This window comes from Choloepus didactylus, chromosome 20 (assembly GCF_015220235.1).
Source record: "Choloepus didactylus isolate mChoDid1 chromosome 20, mChoDid1.pri, whole genome shotgun sequence".
NCBI classification, from domain to species: Eukaryota; Metazoa; Chordata; class Mammalia; order Pilosa; family Megalonychidae; genus Choloepus; species Choloepus didactylus.
Window position 1 is genome coordinate 27,107,264 of NC_051326.1, and position 26,339 is coordinate 27,133,602.

General features: G+C 37.2%; 1 protein-coding gene and 1 pseudogene across 6 annotated transcripts in view; both read left to right on the forward strand.

The window, feature by feature from the left end:
- PIWIL2 (piwi like RNA-mediated gene silencing 2) overlaps positions 1–26,339 on the forward strand; it is a 186,434-nt gene that overhangs the window by 84,923 nt on the left and 75,172 nt on the right. For all 6 annotated transcript variants that reach the window (XM_037813457.1, XM_037813455.1, XM_037813456.1 and 3 more), the window contains 3 exons: positions 73–189; positions 782–870; positions 1,788–1,893. In XM_037813457.1, the coding sequence (XP_037669385.1) occupies positions 73–189; positions 782–870; positions 1,788–1,893 (312 nt within the window). The remainder of the gene's footprint in view (positions 1–72; positions 190–781; positions 871–1,787; positions 1,894–26,339) is intronic.
- Positions 24,173–24,853, forward strand: LOC119516932 (annotated as a pseudogene).

Sequence of the window (26,339 nt, forward strand, 5' to 3'; positions counted from 1 at the left end):
TAAATCTTTACATTTTCTGAGAGATTGTTAGTGTCCAGATTTTCCCCATATCTTTTGGTCCCTTAATCATAGGTCATCAACATCCGAACCATTGGTCAGCCCACAAGGCTTCGGAGTGTGGCCCAGAAAATTTTACTTCAAATCAACTGTAAATTGGGTGGTGAGCTCTGGGGAGTGGATATTCCCCTGGTGAGTGATGCTGAGATGCGACTTCATTCAATTCATCTCTCCTGCAACTCCTACTTATTTTCTTAGTTTTCCTTATCTTTCTTAATCCAAGTGCTCACTACATAGTCTCTCACTGCTATCTGTTTCTGTATGGCCCATGAGCCAAGAATTGTTTTAACATTTTTAAATGGTTGAAAAAAATCAAAAGAAGGCTAATATTTTATGATACATGAAAATTACATGAAATTAAGTTTTCCATTTCCTCAAAAAAAATTTTATTGGCGCACAGCTACATTTATTGCTTGTGGCTGCTTTCGTGCTACAGTGGCAGATTGAGTAGTTTCAGTAGAAACCTATGGCCCACAAAGCCTAAGATATTTAATCATTGTGCCTTGACAGAAAAAGTTTGCTGATCCCTGGTCTAGGTCTCTGATTTTTTTCATAGTGTTTTTAAAAATGTCGAGTTTTTCTTTCTCTTCCTTTCCCAGAACTTATTTTCATATGTAAACAGTACAGGAAATTTGTTTTGGAGTTCAGATAATTTTAAATGGAGTGATGATTTACTTGTGGGTTTTTTGGTTTGTTTTTGCTTTGGTTTTGTTTTCTAACATAGAAACAACTAATGGTGATTGGGATGGACGTTTACCATGACCCTAGCAGAGGCATGCGCTCCGTGGTTGGCTTTGTTGCCAGCATCAATCTGTAAGTACTGCTGATAGTTCCATTTTGTTTTGTTACCTCATTTTGATACCTAATCTTTTACAAATCCATCAGGTTTCTTTTTGAGTATATTATGTATTACAGTATAAGGGGTTCTCGACTCCTTCCTCCTCTAGCTTCCTATGATATTTCTTTATGCAATCTGTTTATCAAACTTGTCACGTGTGTAAGTCTGTTTCCCAGCTAGAGTGTAAGCTCCTTCAAGAGGGTGGCTCTGTCTTGCTGCTGCTGTGTCCACTCCCCACCCCACACCCCCGAAATGGAGTTTTCTTTGTTTCCTCTGATTATAAAAATAGGGCATGCTTATTGAAAATATTTGCAGACATTTATAAAGTGAAAATCCCTCATGGTCCATCTCTTATCAGCAACTACCAACAAAGGTTTGATGTATATCTGCTTTCATGTATTAATCCTATAGCTGTTGAGCTGGTGTGTGTGTGTGTATATGTGTGTGTGCGTGTTTACACATACGGGGTATTACTATACTGTTCCTCAGCTTGTTTTATCCACTTAAACAGTATATTTTGGACATTTTCCCAAATCAATACAAATAAATCTTAGCTAATTCCCTTTAGCTACTGCACAGAATTTGTTGTATGTTACTGATCTACTCTGTTGGTAGGTATCTAGGTTGTTAAATTTTTGTGCTTAGAAGTAGTTTTGTAGTAGTAAATACCCACAATTATACATGTATTTTTACATTTTGTGTGTCTTAAATATGTGTCTTTTTCCCACATCATCACGTGTTCTTACGTTAGTATAAATAGCATTTTCTGGGTATTTGTTGTTGATGTAGACAGATGCCTGTATGAAATGTATTCAGACTGTAGGCCTTCCTCTCTGAGTGTTCATCTCTTTCTCTCTCTCTCTCTTACCACCCCCACCCCCCTTTGCCTCAGCACCCTCACAAAATGGTATTCCCGTGTGGTATTCCAGATGCCTCATCAGGAGATTGTGGATAGCCTGAAGCTCTGCCTGGTGGGCTCCTTAAAAAAGTTTTATGAGGTAAGGAGAACAGAAATTCTGAAGTTTCAGGGTTTTTAAGGACTAACTACCTGACTACTTTAGTTTTACATGGTGTTTGACTTACTGCCATTGCAAATCAAAGGTGATTCCTTTAAATTATCTTAAAGTTGGTAATTGCTGAACAGGTAGCTCAGAGTTACTCCTTTCAGGCTTCTACTTGTGCCGATCAACTCAAAGAGCTAAATGCTTTTATTTGGTTTAGTAAGTAATAATTATTTCCCAGGTTGTCAGCCTTTAGAAATAACCCATATGTCCTTATCAGCGAAATTGGGCGTAAATTTCAACAAAGTAGCTTAGGAATTTTCAAGGCAGCTTTTTATGGCTGTCATTAGGAGCTGGCTTTTTCATTTTGGTATAAGACAAATGCTTCCTTGTAAATCACCCCAGGTCTCCGAAGAATGCTAACCGTGGAGAATTAGCACGTTGTTGTCATTAAGCTGATATTGGGTCTGAAACAATGACCAAGCAAGATACTCATTTGTGCCTTGGCCAGTACATCAAAGCATGCTCGAATAAGTGCCTTTCATTTTTTAGGATCAAGGTTAACCCTTTGCACAGGGGTTAAACAGCAAGAAATTTGATAATTTTTTATGATTAAAGTCAGAATCTAGACTTGAGTTTGCATTTATTTAGAATAACATTTCCTACATTGTCCTGAAAATAGTTTGATTTTTTTCAGATATTAGAGATTATGGTAAAAAAAAAAGTTGGATTTTTTTTCTTTGAGGAGGTCCAAGTTCTACCAGACCATCCTTTTTCGTATTTTTCTCCTTCAGAATTTTAGCTATCTTGTGGGACCTATCTCAAAGACTACCTTTGTGAGACCTTTCCCATTTTTTCCTCTCAGCCCTCCCTTGGCCAGAATTACTTCTTTATGCTCCATTCCCAAGACTCTTCATTTGTATTTCAGTGGTTGTAGTTATTGGTAACCTTGTGTATCTCTCCCCCTGAGTCATAAATTACTTGAGCACTGTTTGGTTTTTGATGACTGTGTAACAGATTATCCTAAATTTATGGTGTAAAACAACCACTTAGGATGTTCATGGTCAGGAATTTGGACAGAGCACAGAGGGGTTCAGTTTTTCTCCAAATGGGTTTCTTCATGTGGGCTTTCCACATGGGCTCATTTGGATGTCCTAAAAATATGGTGGCCAGGTTCTAAGGGTGAGACTATTCAAGAGACTAAGAGAGCCATGTGGAAGTTATATTGCCTTTTATTCTTTAGCCTTGGAAGTCTTGCAGTATCACTTCTGCTTTGTTCTGTTTCGAGGTAGTCCTGCCCAGGTTTGAGGGAGAGAAATATATTCTTCTTCATGGGTAGTGGCAGGGTTCTGAAAGAATGTGTGGGACTAGAAATAGCACCTGTGGCTATTTTAGGAAGATACAGTTTCCCACAAGCACAGGGGCTATCTTGATTTTTAAAAACATATTCCATACAGTGCCTGCACATAGCTAACCCTCTTCTTGTTAAATTACATTGAATTTCCAGTGCTATAGCTTTGTTCTAAGTCAAATACCATTTTGTTTTGGTTTTTGTTTCTTTACCTGAACCAAGACTTTAAGTAATATTTGTTAAATCCTATTGAATCAGGTCAAAGATATAATAAGCCTGTGTATTTCTAAATCTAGAATGAAACTAGATCATCTAGATACTGTCTGAATCAAAAGATTCCGTTGGACTCAAGTTCATAACGATTGTCCTAATTCTATGCTTTTGCCGTTTCCCCAGCTGTTCTACCCATAGCAGAAGGAATCTTTATATTTAAACTGTTTTGGTAATTTCTCTCCCCTTTGCCTAATTCCTCAGAGGCCTCAAAACAAATTTAATCTTGAGTTTTAAGCTTGTGACTGCCTCCAGACTCTCACACTTCACCCCTAAGAGTGACAGTGACTGTGTTTGGTAAGTGTGTGTTCAAGGCCAGTATGGGTGTTTCCTTAGAAAACTAGATATCGAGTTACCCTACGATCCAGCAATTTCACTTCTTAGTATATACCCAGAAGATCTGAAAGCAGTGATATGAACAGATATTCACACACATATATTCACAGCAGCATTATTCACAATTGCCAAGAGAGAGAAACAATCCAAATGTCCTTCAACAGATGAGTTGATAAACAAAATGTGTACATACGCACGATGGAGTACCATGCAGTAGTAAGAAGGAATGAGGTTGTGAAACATATGACAACATGGATGACCCTTGAGGGCATAATGCTGCGTGAAGTAAGCCAGACACGAAAAGGAGATATTGTATGTTACCACTAAAGTGAACTCTGTGAAAAATTTAAAATAAATGTTTTATATTGTAGAATGTAGGGGATCTAGAGATAGACAATAACTAGTGAAGGGGAAATGATAATCTATTAAGAACAAATAAGATATGGAGAATAATCTTAATGGTATGGGAATGTGCAGGAATGACCATGGTTTGTTAATTTTCTTGGGGTATGGTAGGAACATGTTGGAAGCAATGTAGTTATTTTAGGTTATTTGTTTTACTTATTCCTTTGTTTTGTTTTGTTTGAATTGTCTTTTTTTTTTAATTTTTTGATAAAGTATAATTAAAAAAAAGGCCAGTAGATGGCTGCAGTATGTAAACAAGGGGGAGAGTGATGTAGATAAGGTAGTGAAATTATGTTGTAAGTCTCTCTGAATTTGAAATTTTATTCTGTTTTTGAGTTCAGACAAGAGATGGTTGCTTGGAAAGAAAAGTATATAATTGGGGTATTTTTGAGGTAGAAGTTCCAGAACTTCCTGTTGGTGTGGATATAGGTGGGAGAAGAATGCAATGAGAAATAAATAAGGGTAACTTCTAATTTCTAAAGTTCGACTTGAAAAACTGCCCAGTTATTAGTGCCAGTTTCTGAGAATGAGGAGGACTGGGGAAAGAAAAGAAAATCAGGAGTTTCTGTTTTGATTTTTTTTTTTTTTTAATCATCATTTTATTGAGATATATTCACATACCACGCAGTCATACAAAACAAATTGTACTTTCGATTGTTTACAGTACCATTACATAGTTGTACATTCATCACCTAAATCAATCCCTGACACCTTCATTAGCACACACACAAAAATAACAAGAATAATCATTAGAGTGAAAAAGAGCAATTGAAGTAAAAAAGAACACTGGGTGCCTTTGTCTGTTTGTTTCCTTCCCCTACTTTTCTACACATCCATCCATAAACTAGACAAAGTGGAGTTTGGTCCTTATGGCATTCCCAATCCCATTGTCACCCCTCATAAGCTACATTTTTATACAACTGTCTTCGAGATTCATGGGTTCTGGGTTGTAGTTTAATAGTTTCAGGTATCCACCACCAGCTACCCCAATTCTTTAGAACCTAAAAAAGGTTGTCTGAAGTGTGCGTAAGAGTGCCCACCAGAGTGATCTCTCGGCTCGTTTTGGAATCTCTCTGCCACTGAAGCTTATTTCATTTCCTTTCACATCCCCCTTTTGGTCAAGAAGATGTTCTCCATCCCACGATGCCGGGTCTACATTCCTCCCCGGGAGTCATATTCCACGTTGCCAGGGAGATTCACTTCCCTGGGTGTCTGATCCCACGTAGGGGGGAGGGCAGTGATTTCACCTTTCAAGTTGGCTTAGCCAGAGAGAGAGGGCCACATCTGAGCAACAAAGAGGCATTCAGGAGGAGACTCTTAGGCACAAATACAGGGAGGCCTAGCCTCTCCTTTGCAGCAACCGTCTTCCCAAGGGTAAAACTTATGGTAGAGGGCTCAACCCATCAAACCACCAGTCCCCTATGTCTGTGGTCATGTTAGCAACCATGGAGGTGGGGTAGGCGAATACCCCTGCATTCTCCACAGGCTCCTCAAGGGGGCACTACATCTTTTTTTTTTTTTTCCTTGTTTGTCTTTTTTCTTTTTTTTTTTTTTTTTTAACTTTCCCTTCTTTTTTAAATCAACTGTATGAAAAAAAAAGTTAAAAAGAAAACAAACATACAATAAAAGAACATTTCAAAGAGACCATAGCAAGGGAGTAAGAAAAAGACAACTAACTTCCAACATGTTCCTACTTTACCCCAAGAAAGTTACATAATATAGCAACATTTCAGTGAACTTGTTCCTACTACATCCATCAGAAATTAACAGACCATAGTCATTTCTGGGCATCCCCAGAACGTTAAATAGCTTATCTGTTCTTCTTGGATTATTGTTCCCCCTTCCTTAATTGCTCTCTACTGCTAGTTCCCCTACATTCTACATTATAAACCATTTGTTTTACATTTTTCAAAGTTCACATTAGTGGTAGCATATAATATTTCTCATTTTGTGCCTGGCTTATTTCGCTCAGCATTATGTCTTCAAGGTTCATCCATGTTGTCATATGTTTCACCAGATCGTTCCTTCTTACTGCCGCGTAGTATTCCATCGTGTGTATATACCACATTTTATTTATCCACTCATCTGTTGAAGGACATTTGGGTTGTTTCCATCTCTTGGCAATTGTGAATAATGCTGCTATGAACATTGGCGTGCAGATATCTGTTCGTGTCACTGCTTTCCGATCTTCCGGGTATATACCGAGAAGTGCAATCGCTGGATCGAATGGTAGCTCTATATCTAGTTTTCTAAGGAACTGCCAGACTGACTTCCAGAGTGGCTGAACCATTATACAGTCCCACCAACAATGAATAAGAGTTCCAATTTCTCCACATCCCCTCCAGCATTTGTAGTTTCCTGTTTGTTTAATGGCAGCCATTCTAACCGGTGTTAGATGGTATCTCATTGTGGTCTTAATTTGCATCTCTCTAATAGCTAGTGAAGCTGAACCTTTTTTCATGTGTTTCTTGGCCATTTGTATTTCCTCTTCAGAGAACTGTCTTTTCATATCTTTTGCCCATTTTATAATTGGGCTGTCTGTACTATTGTCATTGAGTTGTAGGATTTCTTTGTATATGCAAGATATCAGTCTTTTGTCAGATACATGGTTTCCAAAAATTTTTTCCCATTGAGTTGGCTGCCTCTTTACCTTTTTGAGAAATTCCTTTGAGGTGCAGAAACTTCTAAGCTTGAGGAGTTCCCATTTATCTATTTTCTCTTTTGTTGCTTGTGCTTTGGGTGTAAAGTCTAGGAAGTGGCCTCCTAATACAAGGTCTTGAAGATGTTTTCCTACATTATCTTCTAGGAGTTTAATGGTACTTTCTTTTATATTGAGATCTTTGGTCCATTTTGAGTTAATTTTTGTGTAGGGGGTGAGGTAGGGGTCCTCTTTCATTCTTTTGGATATGGATATCCAACTCTCCCAGCCCCATTTGTTGAAAAGACCATTATGGCTCAGTTCGGTGACTTTGGGGGCCTTATCAAAGATCAGTCGGCCATAGATCTGAGGGTCTATCTCTGAATTCTCAATTCGATTCCATTGATCTATATGTCTATCTTTGTGCCAGTACCATGCTGTTTTGGCAACTGTGGCTTTATAATAAGCTTCAAAGTCAGGGAGTGTAAGTCCTCCCACTTCGTTTTTCTTTTTTAGAGTGTCTTTAGCAATTCGAGGCATCTTCCCTTTCCAAATAAATTTGATAACTAGCTTTTCCAAGTCTGCAAAGTAGGTTGTTGGAATTTTGATTGGGATTGCATTGAATCTGTAGATGAGTTTGGGTAGAATTGACATCTTAATGACATTTAGCCTTCCTATCCATGAACATGGAATATTTTTCCATCTTTTAAGGTCCCCTTCTATTTCTTTTAGTAGATTTATGTAGTTTTCTTTGTATAGGTCTTTTACATCTTTGGTTAAGTTTATTCCTAGGTACTTGATTTTTTTAGTTGCTATTGAAAATGGTATCTTTTTCTTGAGTGTCTCTTCAGTTTGTTCATTTCTAGCATATAGAAACATTACTGACTTATGTGCATTAACCTTGTATCCCGCTACTTTGCTAAATTTGTTTATTAGCTCTAGTAGGTGTATCGTTGATTTCTCAGTGTTTTCTAGATATAAGATCATATCATCTGCAAACAATGACAGTTTTACTTCTTCTTTTCCAATTTGGATGCCTTTTATTTCTTTGTCTTGCCGGATTGCCCTGGCTAGCACTTCCAGCACAATGTTGAATAACAGTGGTGACAGTGGGCATCCTTGTCTTGTTCCTGATCTTAGAGGGAAGGCTTTCAGTCTCTCACCATTGAGTACTATGCTGGCTGTGGGTTTTTCATATATGCTCTTTATCATGTTGAGGAAGTTTCCTTCAATTCCTGCCTTTTGAAGTGTTTTTATCAAAAAGGGATGTTGGATTTTGTCAAATGCTTTTTCAACATCTATTGAGATGATCAATTGATTTTTCCCTTTCGAGTTTTTAATGTGTTGTAATACATTGATTGTTTTTCTTATGTTGAACCATCCTTGCATGCCTGGAATGAACCCCACTTGGTCATGGTGTATGATTTTTTTAATGTGTCTTTGGATTCGATTTGCAAGTATTTTGTTGAGGATTTTTGCATCTATATTCATTAGAGAGATTGGCCGGTAGTTTTCCTTTTTTGTAGCATCTTTGCCTGGTTTTGGTATTAGATTGATGTTAGCTTCATAAAATGAGTTAGGTAGTGTTCCATTTTTTTTTAATGTTTTGAAAGAGTTTGAGTAAGATTGGTGTCAGTTCTTTCTGGAAAGTTTGGTAGAATTCCCCTGTGAAGCCATCTGGCCCTGGGCATTTATTTGTGGGAAGATTTTTGATGACTGATTGGATCTCTTTGCTTGTGATGGGTTGGTTGAGGTCTTCTATTTCTTCTCTGGTCAGTCTAGGTTGTTCATATGTTTCCAGGAAATTGTCCATTTCTTCTACATTATCCAGTTTGTTGCCATACAGTTGTTCATAATATCCTCTTATAATTTTTTTAATTTCTTCAGGATCTGCAGTTATGTCACCTTTTTCATTCATTATTTTGTTTATATGGGTCTTCTCTCTTTTTGATTTTGTCAGTCTAGCTAGGGGCTTGTCAATCTTGTTGATCTTCTCAAAGAACCAACTTTTGGTGATATTTATCCTTTCTATTGTTTTTTTGTTCTCTATGTCATTTATTTCTGCTTTAATCCTTGTTATTTCTTTTCTTGTACTTGGTTTAGGATTGGTTTGCTGTTCATTTTCTAGCTTCTTCAGTTGATCCATTAGTTCTTTGATTTTGGCTCTTTCTTCCTTTTTAATATATGCGTTTAGTGCTATAAATTTCCCCCTTAGCACTGCTTTTGCTGCATCCCATAGGTTTTGGTATGTTGTGTTCTCATTTTCATTCGTCTCTATATATTTAGCAATTTCTCTTGCTATTTCTTCTTTAACCCACTGATTGTTTAGGAGTGTGTTGTTTAACCTCCAGGTATTTGTGAATTTTCTAAGTCTCTGATGGTTATTGACTTCTAATTGTATTCCATTGTGGTCAGAGAATGTGCTTTGAATAATTTCAATCTTTTTAAATTTATTGAGCCTTCTTTTATGTCCCAGCATATGATCTATTCTGGAGAAAGTTCCGTGAGCACTAGAACAGTATGTGTATCCTGGTGATTTGGGATGTAATGTCCTGTAGATGTCTGTTAAATCTAATTCATTTATCAGATTGTTTAGGTTTTCAATTTCCTTATTGGTCTTCTGTCTGGTTGATCTATCTATAGGAGAGAGTGATGTGTTGAAGTCTCCCACAATTATTGTGGAAACATCAATTGCTTCCTTTAGTTTTGCCAATGTTTCTCTCATGTATTTTGTGGCACCTTGATTGGGTGCATAGACATTTACGATTGTTATTTCTTCTTGCTGAATTGCCCCTTTTATTAGTATGTAGTGGCCTTCTTTGTCTCTCAAAACATCCCTGCATTTGAAGTCTATTTTATCTGAGATTAATATTGCTACACCTGCTTTCTTTTGGCTGTAGCTTGCATGAAATATTTTTTTCCATCCTTTCACTTTCAGTTTCTTTGTGTCCCTGTGTCTAAGATGAGTCTCTTGTATGCAACATATTGATGGTTCATTTTTTTGATCCATTCTGCGAATCTATATCTTTTAATTGGGGAGTTTAATCCATTTACATTCAACGTTAAAACTGTGAAGGCATTTCTTGAATCGGCCATCTTATCCTTTGGATTATGTTTGCCATATTTTTCCCTCTCTCTATTAATATCCTTTATTGTACCCATACCGAATCTCTTTAGTACTGAACCTGTCTCCAAGTCTCTCTGTCCTGTCTTTGTTTCTCTGTCTGTAGGGCTCCCTTTAGTATCTCCAGTAGGGCAGGTCTCTTGTTAGCAAATTCTCTCAGCATTTGTTTGTCTGTGAAAAATTTAAGCTCTCCCTCAAATTTGAAGGAGAGCTTTGCTGGATAAAGTATTCTTGGCTGGAAATTCCTCTCACTCAGAATTTTAAATATATCGTGCCACTGCCTTCTTGCCTCCATGGTGGCTGCTGAGTAGTCACTACTTAGTCTTATGCTGTTTCCTTTGTATGTGGTGAATTGCTTTTCTCTTGCTGCTTTCAGAACTTGCTCCTTCTCTTCTATGTTTGACAGTGTGATCAGTATATGTCTCGGAGTGGGTTTTTTTTGGATTTATTCTATTTGGAGTTCGCTGAGCATTTATGATTTGTGTATTTATGTTGTTTAGAAGATTTGGGAAGTTTTCCCCAACAATTTCTTTGAATACTCTTCCTAGACCTTTACCCTTTTCTTCCCCTTCTGGGACACCAATGAGTCTTATATTCGGACGTTTCATATTATCTATCATATCCCTGAGGTCCATTTCGAGTTTTTTCAATTTTTTTCTCCATTCTTTCTTTTATGCTTTCATTTTCCATTCTGTCATCTTCCAGGTCACTGATTCGTTGTTCAACTTCCTCTAGTCTTGTACTATGAGTGTCCAGAATCTTTTTAATTTGGTCAGCAGTTTCTTTAATTTCCATAAGATCATCCATTTTTTTATTTAGTCTTGCAATGTCTTCTTTATGCTCTTCTAGGGTCTTCTTGATTTCCTTCATATCCCGTACTATGGTCTCATTGTTCATCTTTAGTTCTTTGAGTAGCTGCTCTAGGTGCTGTGTCTCTTCTGGTCTTTTGATTTGGGTGCTTGGGCTTGGGTTATCCATATCGTCTGGTTTTTTCATATGCTTTATAATTTTCTGTTGTTTTTGGCCTCGTGGCATTTGCTGAACTTGATAGGGTTCTTTTAGGGTTTGTAGACCAGTTGAAGTCCTTATCTCTAATTTATCAGATCTACAGCTTCGTGGAGTACACTTTCTCTAACTAACCAGCAGGTGGCGTCCACGAGCCACCTGTTCTCTACAAGCCAGTTCTCCCCTGCTTAGCCTTTTTGGTGAGTGGGGGAGTGAGTCTTGTGGGGCCCAATTGGTGTACCAAGCTTGCGTGTGTAGTTGGTGTTGCCTGCCCTGTATGTGGGGCGTGTTTCTGGGCAGTCGGGGAGGGGGGGTGGCCCTAACAATCAATCTCCCTGATGATCCTAGAGTTTTAAAGCTGCTGCAATAGTCTAATCCTTCAGTTCAGTCCTGCCACAGTTTGTCTCTGCCACTGACCCACAAGTCTTTGGTATTGGCGTATGGCTCCTGAGACTTGCAAGTGGGCCCCTCTTCCGGGCTGTGCACCCCGGGTCCTCTGTTGAGGGATGACTGTGCTATGTCACAGGTGAGTGCCGTCCCCCCTGGGCAGTTCTGGGCTGCTGGGCTGTGTTGGGAGGCTCCCAGTCTGCTCAAATGATGGCTGAATGGGGCTCTGTTAATTCACACTGCTCCCCCTTCCCAACTCTGGGACATTCAGCTGAGGTTGCAGGGAAGGCTAATGTCCACGCCCAGTTTTGTGGTGTGTGCCTGTTATTTGAAGCACTTCCGTCACACTGGGTTGTCTGGGGCAGCTCTGGGCTATGGGGCTGGCGATGGGCAGGAGTGTTTCCTGTCCACCAGGATGGTGGCTGTGAGCGGACACCCCCCTTTTCTTGGGAAGTTGTGTTGTTTAGTGAATTTTCTCAGCCACTGGATTATTGCCTTTTGTCTCAGAGCTCTCTTAGTTCTGCTCTTGACTTGACGTGCCCAAATTGCAATTCTTTGAAGCTTTCTGTATTGAGCTTCTTAGAGTAATTGTTTTAGAAAAAGCAAAAAGGATTTAAAAAAAAAAAAAAAAAACAAAAAAAACAAAAACGGCCCTCCTCAGAGATCTAATGGGTTATTGAAATGCTAATAGACAAAGCAACCAGGGCCATTAAGGAAAGGTGCACAGGGCAGAGAGATCAGCCTTGCTTCGGGATTTGCATATGCGCCTCAAAGCCTGATCTCCGCCCTTCCCCTTTCTGTGTTCACCAGAACTCCAAAAATCCTCTGCTTTTATTTTGGAGTTTTTCGTGTTGTTTTTTTTCTATGCCTGTCTCCTCTCTGCTGGGCTGGCTGCTCTCAGAGTCTCTGGTGTCTGGTCTCAGTCTATCTATGGTTGGAGTTTGAATCAGTAGAATGAGTTTCCGATAAGAGCAGCCACTGCAATTCTCCCTTCTCCTTCCCGGAGCTGACAGCCCCTCCTCCCCCGGGACTGAGCCTGGCAGGGAGGGGCGCGGGTCCCCTGGCCGCAAAAACTTACAGATTTCGCTGATCTCAGCAGTTCCACGTTTTCATGAGTGTTGTATGAAGTATGCCCAAAGACAGATTGCTCTGTGGTGTCCAGTCCACGCAGTTCCTGGCTTTTTACCTACTTTCCTGGAGGAGTAACTAAAACATACAGCTCACCAGTCTGCCATCTTGCCCCGCCTCCTCTGTTTTGATTTTAAGTTTGATATATTTATTTGACATCTGCGTGGAACTGTGAAGTAAGGCAGTGTGGAGTTCTGGGGAGACCTTAGGACTGGAGGGAAAGATTCAGAGCCATCTGCATATAGATAGTAGTTAGCGTCATCGGAGATTAATGAGATGGCCAAAGGAGAATATGTAGACAGAGAAGAAAAGACAGACCATGACCCGGGTACTACAGTATTTAGGGTTGAGCAGGTACAGAGAAGTCAGCAAAAAGGGGTTAAAAAAAAAAAAAAGGAGTCAGTGAGGAGGAAGAAAACCAAGTAGAGTGTGATGTCAAAGGAGCCAGTGGAAGAAAGTATTTCAAAGAGGAAGGAGTGGTTAACCATTCCTGATGCTGTTGGTAAGTCTAGATAAGATCAGAAGAGAAAAGTAACTGTTGGTTTGTCAACATGCAGGGTAATTTGGGGGATGGATTTCTGATTGAAGTAGATTAAGGGAAAACATGAGGGGAGAATAGAGATGGCAATGCTTAGACAATTTTTGTTCTTTAAAAACTAATGCGTTAATTTTTTTTAATCAAGATTATATGTGTACATGTTTACGTATATATAGGTTAAAAAATCGAATAGTGTCCAAAGCATATAAAGGAAAATAAGTTTTCCATCCTACTCCTTCCCACTTCTAAGTTCAGCTGTTTAGGTGTAACCACTTTCATCTATTTTAGCTTTTTTATTCTGATGTTTATCTTTATATTTATAAATAATAATATTTCTTAATGTTTCCATTTGAGACATTGCTGTTGTCTTCCTTCAATGGAAAATGAGTACCTGGATCTTTCACAACACCCCCAGCATCACCACCCTTCATTAAAATTTCTTTCTTGTACAATGGGTTATTTCTGTGAGTTAGTAATTGCCTCACTTTTTCTTTCCTTAGTTTTCTGTGTCTGTGTCACTAAATCCTCCCTCAAAATTCAACAAGAGAACTTTAAAACTTATCTCCATAACTTCACACATACTCAATAATCTATCGTTCCCTTTTTTTTTTTTGTCTTGGAGACCTCTTTTCTAGAACCCTTCATTATCCTGAATAATGAGACCCATGAGACCTGCTGCCTAACTTACTGACCTGGGACTTCCCTTTGCCATCATCTGGGAAATGATTTTGTCTTTTTTCTGTGTTGGATTCCATGTCTTTCTCTTTCTTGGTTAATTTTTTGTTTATTTTATTGTTTTTGAATAATTCTTCCAGTAGCTTCTTGAGGAAAGGGTACATGGGATATAAAATTTTGAGAATTTTAATATCTAAAAATACCTTTATTTTACGCACACATTTGATTGACTGTATATAGAATTCCAGGTTGACAGACATTTTCACTCAGAATTTTGAAGTCTCAGCTTTTTTCTAATTCTTTCTATATTACTTTTTTGTTTCTCTTAATTTTTTTTTGTCTTCTGTTTATACCTAGAATTCTGGAATGTCACAATATGCCTTGATATGGGCATTTGTCATTCATTTTGCTGGGTATTTAGTAAGCCCTGTCAATCTAGAAATAAGCCTGTGGCTCCAGGAAATTTTCTATTATTTCTATAATGGTTTCCTCTCGCCCATTTTTACTTGCTTTTTTAGAGCTCTCTTGGGTCTCCTAGATTAAGTCTATTAATTTTTTATCTTTCATCTCCTATTTCTCATGTCTCTCATTATTTTAGTTGATCATTTCCTTAATTTTATCTTTTCCTTTCTAGAGAATATTAATTTCAGAGATTGCTTAATTTTTTGAGTGTGTCTTTTATTTACAGCACCTTGTTTTTATTTCATGGATACACTATTACCTTTTACATCTTTGCAGATATTATAGTTTTTGATGTTTTAGAAAACGTTCTACATTGTTTTCTTTTAGTTTCTTTTTTGTCAGTTTGTTTTGGACTTTCGTGTGAGAGACTTTTCTCAAATATTGGTGACTCTTGATTGTCCATTTATATTAATATATAAGCATAGGGCTTTTAAGAAAGCTAACAGTTTCATTGGCCAATTCTAATAAGTAAGTATCTGGGTCTTTTTGGAGGAACTGGTCACTTTCTTCAGAAAGGGTTCAATCTCCTTGCCTATGGGTAAACACTTGACTGCACCTATTCTGGGAGTTGAGTAATGGGGAGGGAACATGGGTGTCTCACTGTTTTTAAGGTGTTCTGTTTTCATAATCTCCTTTTCTTTAGTGTTTTTCCCAATGTTTTGTTTCAATTCTGATGCCATTTCTCCAGAAAGTGAACTTGTCTTTCACTAAAGACAAATATAAAGAAGAAATATTGCTGACTTTGGGGTAGGAAAGGAATATGGGACTCTATTACTCCTACTGCAGAATTTCAACTAATTCTATGTATTACCTTCTACCTGGGTAACTGATTCCTTCAATTCTTGAAAATTTCCAGGGTTCTGTATGCACATTGACGGGCTCATTGTTGGTTCACACTCTGCCATTTAAAATATAGCTTTCTTCACTCTCTAAAACTGGTTGCCACTAATCCGTCTGCTTTCTATCTTCCAGAATTTTGTTGCCGTCCTTTGCCCACTGGCATCTTTTCCAACCTCTTTTCTAAATCTTATCAGTTTTTGTCTTTTTTATTTTTTTGCTGTCACTAGAATAGTAGAATGTATTCAGTCTGCTGTGTTAAAACTAGTAGTCTCTAGACAGCTCTTCGAACAAGTTTAGCTTTGAAGGGGAACAGAGAAATGGAATGGTAGCTGCCGGATGAGTATGAAAATTAAAGGAGTAGTTTTTTTGTTTTTGTTTTTTTAAATAGGGGACATTTGATCATGTCTGTATGTAGAAAAGGAGAAAGTGATGAGACAGGAGAGAAAGGGTATAATTGCAGAAGCAGAATCCTTGTGAAGATGAACAGGAATAGGATCTAGATACAAGTGGAAAGGTTGGCTTTCTGTATCTCACATACTTTTTAATGATATAAATCACATATCACAAAATTAACTCTTTAGATGTGTTCAATTCAGTATTTTTTGAATATTCACGAAGTTTTGCGACAATCACGATTATCTAATTATAGAACTTATTAGTGACTCATCTTCAGTCACTCCCTATTCTTTCCTTCCCCAGCCTCTGGCAACCACTAATGTACTTTCTGTCTCCATGGATTTGTGTCTTCTGGGCATTTACTATAAATGGACCCATAGAATTTGTGGTCTTTAGTGTCTGGCTTCTTTTACAAACCATAATGTAGCATGTGCTACCACTTTGTTCCTTTTTATAGCTGAATAATAATCCATTGTGTAGATAGGTCACAATTTATCTGTTCATTTCATGGATATTTGCATTATTTCCACTTCCTGGCTATTAGAAATAATGCTAATAGGATTATTAGCAAACATTAAGGATTGTTTGATTTTTGATAGGAATTTCTTTGAATCTTTATATTATTTGGAGGAGTATTGCTACCTTACAATATTAAATCTTCCAGTTTGTGAAAATGGGATGTCTTTCTGTTTTTAGTTATTCTTTAATTTCTTTCTGTGATATTTTATCGTTTCAGTGTATGTCTTACACTTCTTTATTAAATTTATTCCTAAGTATTTTATTCATTTTGATGCTATTATAAGTGGAATTATTTTCTTAATTTTATTTTTGGATCATTCATTCCTAGTATATAGAAGTACAACTGATTTTATGCTGTACATAATAATTTAATTTCAAAAAGGTATAATTTTTAATATACATTCTCAAAAAACAAAAGCAAGATAAGAAAAAAAGCAAAACAGGAAATATGGTCCTATATGGTTTATGACTAGACAGTGACATTCTTAAAATCATTCTGGAGTCCAGTTTGTTAGAAGCATTGGAGTAAATTGTTTATTTTGGATTTCCTTTTCAAATGGGGAAAATTTAGTATTTTCTTTAATGACATATTATAAATGGAAAGCTGTTTCAATAAATGAAAAAGTACTAAAAGAATTTTAGTGATGTGAAAGATGCTTTTGAGAATAAGGAAAGAGAAGAATACTGAAGAATCTTGGAAGTTACTTTTCTTTTTACCACTACTTCAAAATAACGGAGTTCTGAAATATTAACATGTGAAGGGTAATCTCAGAGACCTTTCACCACCTCCTAAAATGAGGAAAGGTTGCCTACATTTTTGTCTTGCTGCTATGAATAATAAGAAGCCATGGAATTGCTTGCAGCAGTCCTAGAATAATTATGAAATAGCTGATTAAATTCAAAGTTAGTATGGAAATCTGTTCTTTTAAAAGTCTTTCATAATTTATCTCTGAAGAGATAATTCTGTCAAATTTGAATTAATCCATAGATAATGGCAAGAATATTGCCCACCATTATGAGTCTCTATATGGGATATGAATATTGCATGGATTCTCAGATTTCACCACAAAAGTAACTCAAGACCAGATTACATAAGGGATTAATTGTAAACAATACAAATTATGACAGTCATGACCAGAAAGGGATTAATCAAATCAGACACATAATTTGACCTAACAGTAATAGCCTAACTGCAGATAACTCTTTGGAGAGTGAATTTTCTAAATTCAGGTCATGCAAGGATCCCTTCATAGATCCAGTAAAACATTAAAAAAAAAACAAAAAACAAAAACCTATCTCGTATCATTATAAAGTATAATCAGGTTCCAGTGTTATCATGACTACTGAAGCTTATAGTAGAATTAATTGTACTCCATTCTAAGTCAAAAATAGGCTTTTTTTTTCAGGAAACCTAAGTTAAAGTTCCTATTTTGAATAGAATAGCTAAGCACATTATTAGTAGTTGAGATGTAAGTACTAATTTGTTTTACTGTTTGTTCATGCCTGGATTCTATTCTTTCAGTTTGGAATCCATATTACATTACCACATGTATAAAGCTGTACAGCATAAAAGGGATTTTCTGAATATTGGGATGCACTGTCCCAAAGGCATGCAGCAAGGTGACAATAAAATAGATTTGTACTTTGTATAAAAATTACTGACGTTTAAACAAAAACCTTAAAACTAAAGTTTCTAAATTAGGAAATGCTGAATTATAATTTTTTTAATAATCCATCTAATCTAGTACACCTTTTGGGGATGAAATTTGACCTTTTTCCTTTCTAGATGAGGTTGTTAAAGTCGAATGATGAAGAAAAAATTTTTAACAATGTAGTTAACAGGCAGGCCCTGATACCTTCCTCCTCAAATATCTGACGTGATGCTTTGCAGAAAGTATAGAAATACAACTGATTTTTATATATTGATCTATTATTCTGCAACCTTGCTGAACTCATTTGTTAGCTCTAATAGTATTTTATGAATTCTTTAGGATTATCAAGATCATGTTACCTACAAATAGAGATAACTTATACATATTCTTTATCCTTTATCCTTTGAAATTTGTTCAGACTTACTTTCATGGGTCAGTTTTTAGAAATGTTTCATTCATGTTTGAATACAGTGTGTTTAGTAGCTCCAGATTGTGGTGTTCTGTGTATTTCAATTAGGCCAAGTTGTTAAGTCTGTTCAAATCTTCTGTTTTAGGGTGTGTACTAATCCAGAATGATGGCTGTCTTTATAAGAATTGGATATTTGACACAGTCAGTAGGCCACTGCCAGAATCCCATAGATTTCAGAGGAAGCGTGGCCCTTCCAACACTTTGATTTCAAACTTCTAACCTCCAGAATTCTGAAACAACAAATTTCTGTTGTTATAAGCTAACTTAGTTTGTGGTATGTTGTTGTGGCAGCTCTAGCAAACTAAGACAAGGATACGCTATATGCTAGAACATGAAATAAGCCTCAATAAATTTAAAATGATTGAAATAATGCAAAGTATGTTCTCCTACAACAATGGAATGAATTAGAAATCAAATAACAGAAGAGATTTTGGGAATTTACGAACATGTGGAAATTAAACAATATGTTCCTAAATAACTGGTGGATCAAGTAAGAAATTGCAAGGCAAGTTAGAAAATACTTTGCCATAAATGAAAATGAAGAGACAGCATACGAGAAGTTGTGGGGCTTAGGTAGAAATTTATACCTGTACATGCCTCTATTAAACAAGAAGAAAGCTCTCAAATCAATAACCTAATCTTCCACCTTAAGAAACTAGAAAAAGAACAACAAACTAAACCTAAAGCAAGCAGATGGAAGGAAAATATATGAAGTAAATGAAATGGAGAATAGAAAATCAACAGGGAAAATCAATAAAACCAAAAGTAGTTCCTTCACAAATCAACAAAATTGATAAGGTAGACTACCTAATTAAAATTGAAGACTTAGATTACTAAGATCAGGAATGAAAGAGGGAATGACACCACTGCTGACCTTACAGAAATAAGAGGGATTTTAAGGGAATACTGTGAACTACTGTATGCCAACAAATTAGAAAGCCTAGATTATGTGGACAAATTCCTAGAAACATACAAACCACCAAAACTGATTAAAGAAGAAATAGAAAATTTGAATAGCTCTTTATCAATTAAAAGGATTGAATTAGTGATATAGAAACTGTCTACAAAGAAAAGCCTAAACCCAGGTGACTTCACTGGTGAATTCTACCAAATGTTTAAAGAAAAATTAAGGGCAGTTACTTACAAACTATTCCAAAAAGAGGAGGGACTACTTCTCCACTCATACTCTGAAGGCAATATTACCCTGATATCAAAGCCAAACAAAGACATCACAATAATAGAAAACTACAGAAGGATTCAGGATGCAAAGGAAGAAGTAAAAGTATCTCTATTTGTAGATGATACTATCTTTAGAAAACTGTAAAGAATCCATAAAAAAACAATTAGAGCTAACAAGCAAGGTTGAGGATACAAGATAAATATATAAAAATCAGTTGTGATTTTATATACTAGCAATGGTAAATCTGATCATGAAATTTAGAAAATTCCATAATTTTAGTATAAGGAATGCAGGGCTTGTATGTTGAAAACTTTAAAACTTCTTTGAAAGAAATTAAAGACCTAAAAAAGGAAAGACTTCCTTTGTTCTTGGATTGGGAAATTTAATATTGTTATGATGGCAGTACTCCCCAAATTAACCTATGGATTCAGTAAAATTCTTATCAAAAAGTGTCACATCATTTTTGATAGAAATGGACACGTTGATTCTAGAATTCATATGGAAATGCAAGAAACCCAAATTGCTAAAACAATCTTCCAAAAGAAGAATAAAGTTGAAAGTCTCACACACCTTGATTTTAAAACTGAACTACAGAGCTTCAATAATCAAGACAATGTAGTACTGACATAAGGGGTGTGTGTGTGTAAATGAATGTAGAGTATAGAAGTGAACCCTCACATTTACAGCCAGTTGTTTTTTGACAGGGGTGCTAAGATCAGTGGGGAAAGAATAATCTCTTTGACAAATGGTGCTGGGGTAATTAGATCTAAGGTCACATGCAAAATAACGAAATTGTACCCTTACACCAAACACAAAAATTAACTACAAGTTAAACAAACATCTGATTGTAAAGGTGAAAATTATAAAACTCTTTGAGAAGAAAACGTGGATGTAAGTTTTTGTGACCTTGGCTTAGGCAGTGGTTTCTTAGATAATGACACCAAAATTATGTGTAATAACAACAAAAGTAATACTTGGACTTCATCAGAATTACAAACTTATATGTTTCAAAGTACACTATCAAGAAATTGAAAGACAACCCACAGAATGGGAGAGAATATTTGCAAATCCTATATCTGATAAAGGACTGTATCCAGAATTTATATAAAGAACTCTTATAATTCAATAATAAAAGACAACACAAAAAAAATGGGGCAAAGTAAAAAAATAAAAGGGGCCAAGGATTTGAATAGGCATTTCTGTAGAGAAGAAAAACAAATGACCTATAAGCACATGTAAAGATGCTCAACATCTTCAAATCAAAACCACAATGGAGGTGGTGTTCTGGAGGAGGGGGGTCATGCTGGAGGAGGGACACTGGTGGGGGCAGGAAGGTGGGCATCCTGGCAGGGATGGGAGAGTGTGGGCTGGGGAAGAGGGGCTGGCAGTGGCGTGTGCTGGAGGAGGAGTGTCTTGTGGGGGTGGGAGAGGATTGTGCTGGAGGAGGGGGGCTGGTAAAAAAATTTTAACTTAAAATTTATAATAAAACCACAATGAGATATCACCTCACACACACTAGAATAGCTGTAATAAAGTGTTTGACAGTTCCTCAAAAAGTTATACATAGAGTTACCAATGACCCAGAGTTCCATATATATGCAAGAGAACTGAGAACATGCATCTACCCAAAAATTTGTCCACGAATGTGCGTAGTAGCATTATTCCTAATAGCCAAGGAGTGGAAACAACCCAGTGTTCATCAACTAATGAATGGATCAATAAAATGTAGCATATCCATACAATGGAATATTATTCAGCAATGAAAAGAAATGAAATCCTAATACGTGGTACATCTTGGATGGACCTTGAAAAGTTTTTTCTGTATTTTGTCCAGCCTTTCTTATTGTCCTTAGTTGTAAGATTGCTTAGAAATATTGGTCTACCAACTGAAGCCTCCCCAGGCAAGCTGAAGCACTTCTGTTGCTTCATTTAATATCTGTATTTAGAGTTACATCTCTGTTTCAGTGGATCTCAAACTTTTTGGTCCCAGGGCCCCTTTGTATTCTTAAAAATTATTGAGAACCTCAACTTTTGTTTATATGAGTTTGTATTTATCAATAATTACCATATTAGAAATTAGAACAAAATTTTTAAATACTCATTAATTCTCATAAAACTATTAGCATTAAACCCAATTATTGCTCTAAATAACATTTTTAAAGTTAACTAATTACAGAAAATTTAGTGAACACAATGGCATTGTTTTACATTTTTTTCAAACTGCTTTAATGTCTGGGATAATAAGCAGATACATTTTCTGCTTCTGCATTCAGTTTATTGTGATAAACTGGAAAATTTTGTATATTTGTGAGAGAATGAGAATTTAAAAAGGCAAATAATGTATTATTATTATGAAAATAGTTTTGATCTCTTGGCTCTCTCAAAGTCTCTCAGGTACCCCTGGGAGGCGTCCCCAGAGCACACATTGACAACCACTGCTCTATCCCATACTTTTCATCTGAGCTCCTAGACCATATCTCCAACTGCCTACTTGACCTCTCTACTTGGGTGTCTTATAGGCTACTCAAACTTATAGCTTGAGCTTCACTGCTTCCTTCCACTCAGATGTGAAAATGAAAATCAAGGTATGTTCTTGATATCTGCCTTTACTTTATCTCTCATGAACACAATTAATTGCCAGTTGTTGAGTTGATCTGTTATTTGCCCTGTGGTTTAAGAAGTTTTAACCCACATCTGGTTAGCTCAATCTCTCTTGCTATCAGTGCTTCTGTGGATGTGGCAGCCTAGGGGCTAGACTACTTGAGCTAGTGTTTCACCCTAGAGCAGGGAGGGAGTGTACCAGCTATGGAATCAGAAGTTCTGGGTACCTCTGTAATGTATTCTTTCTGCATTTCACTTCTGCCTTCATTTCCTTTTTCTTAACGGAATGGGGAGAGGTTGAGGTGGAGAATTATCTTGAGCAGATGATTATTGGGTTTGGGGCGGGGGTCTTCCAGACTTCTCTTTGCCCCACCTGCGCTCACCATTGCTAAAAGTTTGCCTGGCCTCTTTTTAATTTTTTTAAGTATTTCAGTTAGAGAAGTAGGTTTACAGAAAAATCATGTAAAAAACTTAGCATTCCCATATACCCCCCTATTTTTAACACTTTGCATTAGTGTGGTACCTTTGTTACAATTGATAAAAGAATATTAAAATTGAACTATTAAATATAGTCCATAGTTTACATTAGGGTATATATTTTTTCCTATATACCACCTGATTATTAACACCTTGCATTACTGTGGTACATTTGTTATAACTCATGAAAGAACATCTTTATAATAAAAGAAAAAAAAATGAAAAAAATACACAGAGCCCCCTTGAGGAGCTGGAAAAAAAAAGTCTTTATAATTTTACTATTAACTATAGTCCTTCATTTACAATAGGGTTCACTGTGTTGTATAGTCCTATGTTTTATCCTTTAATTTTGATTCTAGTAAAATATATATGACCTATAACCTCCCATTTAACCACATACACATGTATAATTCATTGCTGTTAATTGCATTCACAATGTTGTGCTACTATCACCACCATACATTTCTAAACTTTAAAATGAACCTGAATAGAAATTCTGTACTAATTAAGCATTAACTCCCCATTGCCTATCCCCTACCAAACCGCTGGTAACCTATATTCTAGATTCTCATTCTATTAATTTACTTATTCGAATTATTTCATATCATTGATAACGTACAATATTTGTCTTTTTTTTTGTCTGGTTTATTTCACTCAACATAGTGTCTTCTACATTTATCTATGTTGTTACATGTATCAAGACTTCATTCCTTTTTATGGCTGAGTAATATTCCATTGTATGTATATACCACATTTTGTTTATCCATTCACTGGTTGATAGACACTGGGTTGCGCCCATCTTTTAGCAATTGTGAATTGCTGCTATGAACATAGGTTTACAAATATCTGTTAAGTCACTGCTTTCTATTTTTTGGGGTATATACCTAGTAGAGGGATTGCCAGGTCATACGGTAATTCTATACTTCTCTTTCTGAGGAACCACCAAACTGTCTCCCACAGTGGCTGCACCATTTTACATTCCCACCAGCAATGATTGAGTTTTCCTATTTCTCCACCAGCAATGATTGAGTTTTCCTATTTCTCCACATCCTCTCCAACACTTGTAGTTTTCTGTTGTTTTTCATATAATAATAGCCATTCTGGTGGGTATGAAATGGTATGTTATTGTGGTTTAGATTTACATTTCCCTAATAGCTGGTGATGCTGAACATCTTTTCATGTACTCTTTTAGCCGTTGTTTTCTTTGGAGAAATGTCTATTCAGGCCCTTTGCCCATTTTTAAATTGGGTTGTTTGTCTTTTTATTGTTGAGTTGTGGGATTTCTTTATATGTTTTGAATATTAAACCTTGAATGGATATGTAGTTTGCGAATATTTTCTCCCATTGAGTAGGCTGCCTGTTCATTTTTGTGATAAAGTCCTTTGATGCACAAAAGTTTTAATTTTTGATGAGGTCCCATTTATGTGTTTTTTTTCTTTTGTTGCTTGTGCTTTGAATGCAAAATATAAGAAACCGTTGCCTAACACAAGGTCCTGAAAATGCTTTCCTACAGTTTCTTCTAGGAGTTTTATACTCCTGGTTCTTACGTTTAGCTTGTGATCCATTTTGAGTTAATTTTTGTATATGGTGTAAGATAGGGGCCCTTCTTCATTCTTTTGCATATGAATATCCAGTTCTCCCAGCATCATTTATTGTAGAGACTATTCTTTCCCAACTGAGTGGACTTGTTAGCCTTGTCAAAAATCAGTTGGCTGTAGATGTGAGGGTTGATTTCTGAACTCTCAAGTCAATTTCATTTGTCGATATAGCTATTCTTGGGCCAGTACTATTGCTGTCTTTAAAGTCAGGAAGTGGGTTCCATCATGGTATCAATGCAGAAATGACTACAGAAAGAACTGTTGGCTTTACAAAATCGCCCACCTCCTGGGATGACTTTAAATGAAAAGAGTGTTCAAAATTCAATTACACAGTGGATCGTAGATATGGGAGGTGCACCAGGTACGTTATATGAAGGGGAACATTTTCAGCTTCTATTTAAGTTTAGTAGTCGATATCCTTTTGACTCTCCCTCAGGTCATGTTTGCTGGTGAAAATATTCCTGTTCATCCTCATGTTTATAGCAATGGTTATATCTGTTTATCCATTCTAACAGAAGACTGGTCCCCAGCAATCTCAGTCCAATCAGATTGTCTTAGCATTTTTAGCATGCTTTCCTGCTGCAAAGAAAAGAGACCACCACCAGATAATTCTTTTTATGTTCGAACATGTAACAAGAATCCGAAGAAAACAAAATGGTGGTATCATGATGATACTTGTTGGTGCCACTATTATCATTCTCCTAGCAGAAGATAGTCCTACTGAGAAAATGAGCACTTTGATCATTCAGTCTTTGAACTTTAACCTTTGACTGGAAGTGACCTATAGGCAATGAAGACTACTTCCTTTTACTGCATTTTTACTCATGTGCGCCCAGCGCATGTTGATTGCTGGTTCAGTCCAGGAAACTAACATGTTTTTATTAGTCATACAGTATTAATGCAGGTGTCAGGAAATGTCAAATATAATTCCATTTTTTAATTTTTGTTTTTTTAAGCTTTTGGAAAAGTTCTAGGTCCTCATATATTGTGCAGTAACAATGACTTCCTTGGCAGTTTTGGGACGTTCATTGCCGGCAATGGACGTAACAGAAAAAGTTTTCATTAACGCCCACCACCAAATGATTAATGCATGATAGGGCCTATGAAATGAACTTATTGGGTATAGTGGGATTATTAATAAAGTGAGGGATCCAACATTACTTTGAAAGTCACCCCAAATACAATACATATTTGGATTGTATGCACTGTGATCCTAAGGTTAACAGCATGAAGTAACATGTGTCTTTAAAGGACTGTAATGAAAGATCATTGCATATTTATTGAACTGTTTATATCTGTTGTCAAATTGTTTTGACGTGGAAGGTTTTCAAGTAACGTTGGCAGAGAAGTACGTTATGTTATCCCTATGGTGAAAATAAACTCATTTGTTGTATATAGTTCCTTAATCTCTGAAGTAAAGGTATGAGTAATACAGTGCGGTCGCGGTTACTGCTTCTGGGGGGAGTGGCGGCCGGTAGCGGAGCCCTCAGCTCTCGGGGCTGCTTAAAGGGTACCGGCGGCGGGGGCTCTTTCCCGGAGGCGAGGGTGAGGCGGAGGACTTGGCCAGGTCCTCGGCGGGAGGCGTACAAGGTGTGGAGGGCGGCGATAAGGACAAGACACTCTTCATCCAGTAGGAGTATGCGCCAAAAAGAGAGAGTCTTTATTCAGGGGTGCTCACAGGTTATATAGGCTGGTAAGAAGGGCAGGGCTGGAAAGGAGGTGAAGTAGCCTTAAATGGCAATACTGAAGGGAGAGGGGCTAGGATTGGTTCTGAGAGGACGCAGGAGCCGTTGCAGCGGGCGGGAGTTGTTTCGGCCACGGTGCATGCGCGCTGGCGGTGGCAGGAGTTGCCTTGGCACAGGGGAGTGTGCGGGCAAGATAAGGAAGTGGGGAAAGGGCGGTTGGGAGAAAGGCGGTTCCCTCCGGCAAGCCTCCCCTGCCAGTGGCATTTTGGGTGAGGAAAAGGGAGCTGCCTTGACCTCGCTCCCTAGGCTCGGGGGGGCTGCAGAGGGCACTAAACGCCCGTACCCACTACCCTCCCCAGGGGGTGATATCAGGTCCCCTGGCCCAGGCCTGGTAAGCCGAGGTACAAGCTCAGTCACCCGCAATACAGGATGTGAATGGTTTGATAGAAGGCTTTTTTGGGGGAGTAAGAAAAATGGCAGTGATGACTGAATTGCTGCAGTCTATAATTTGGGCTTGTTATTTATACATTAAAGATTTTTCCAAGTAGATTACTGTGGGGAACCAAGCTTTTTACAATTCTTTAAGAACTGCAAATGGGACATGCTCATGGAAGTAAGTATAAAGTCCACCAGGATTATTAGTGTCTTGGCCAGGAGGTACTTCTTCAAGAATCGTAACAGGGAAGGCAACAGGACAACATATAGCC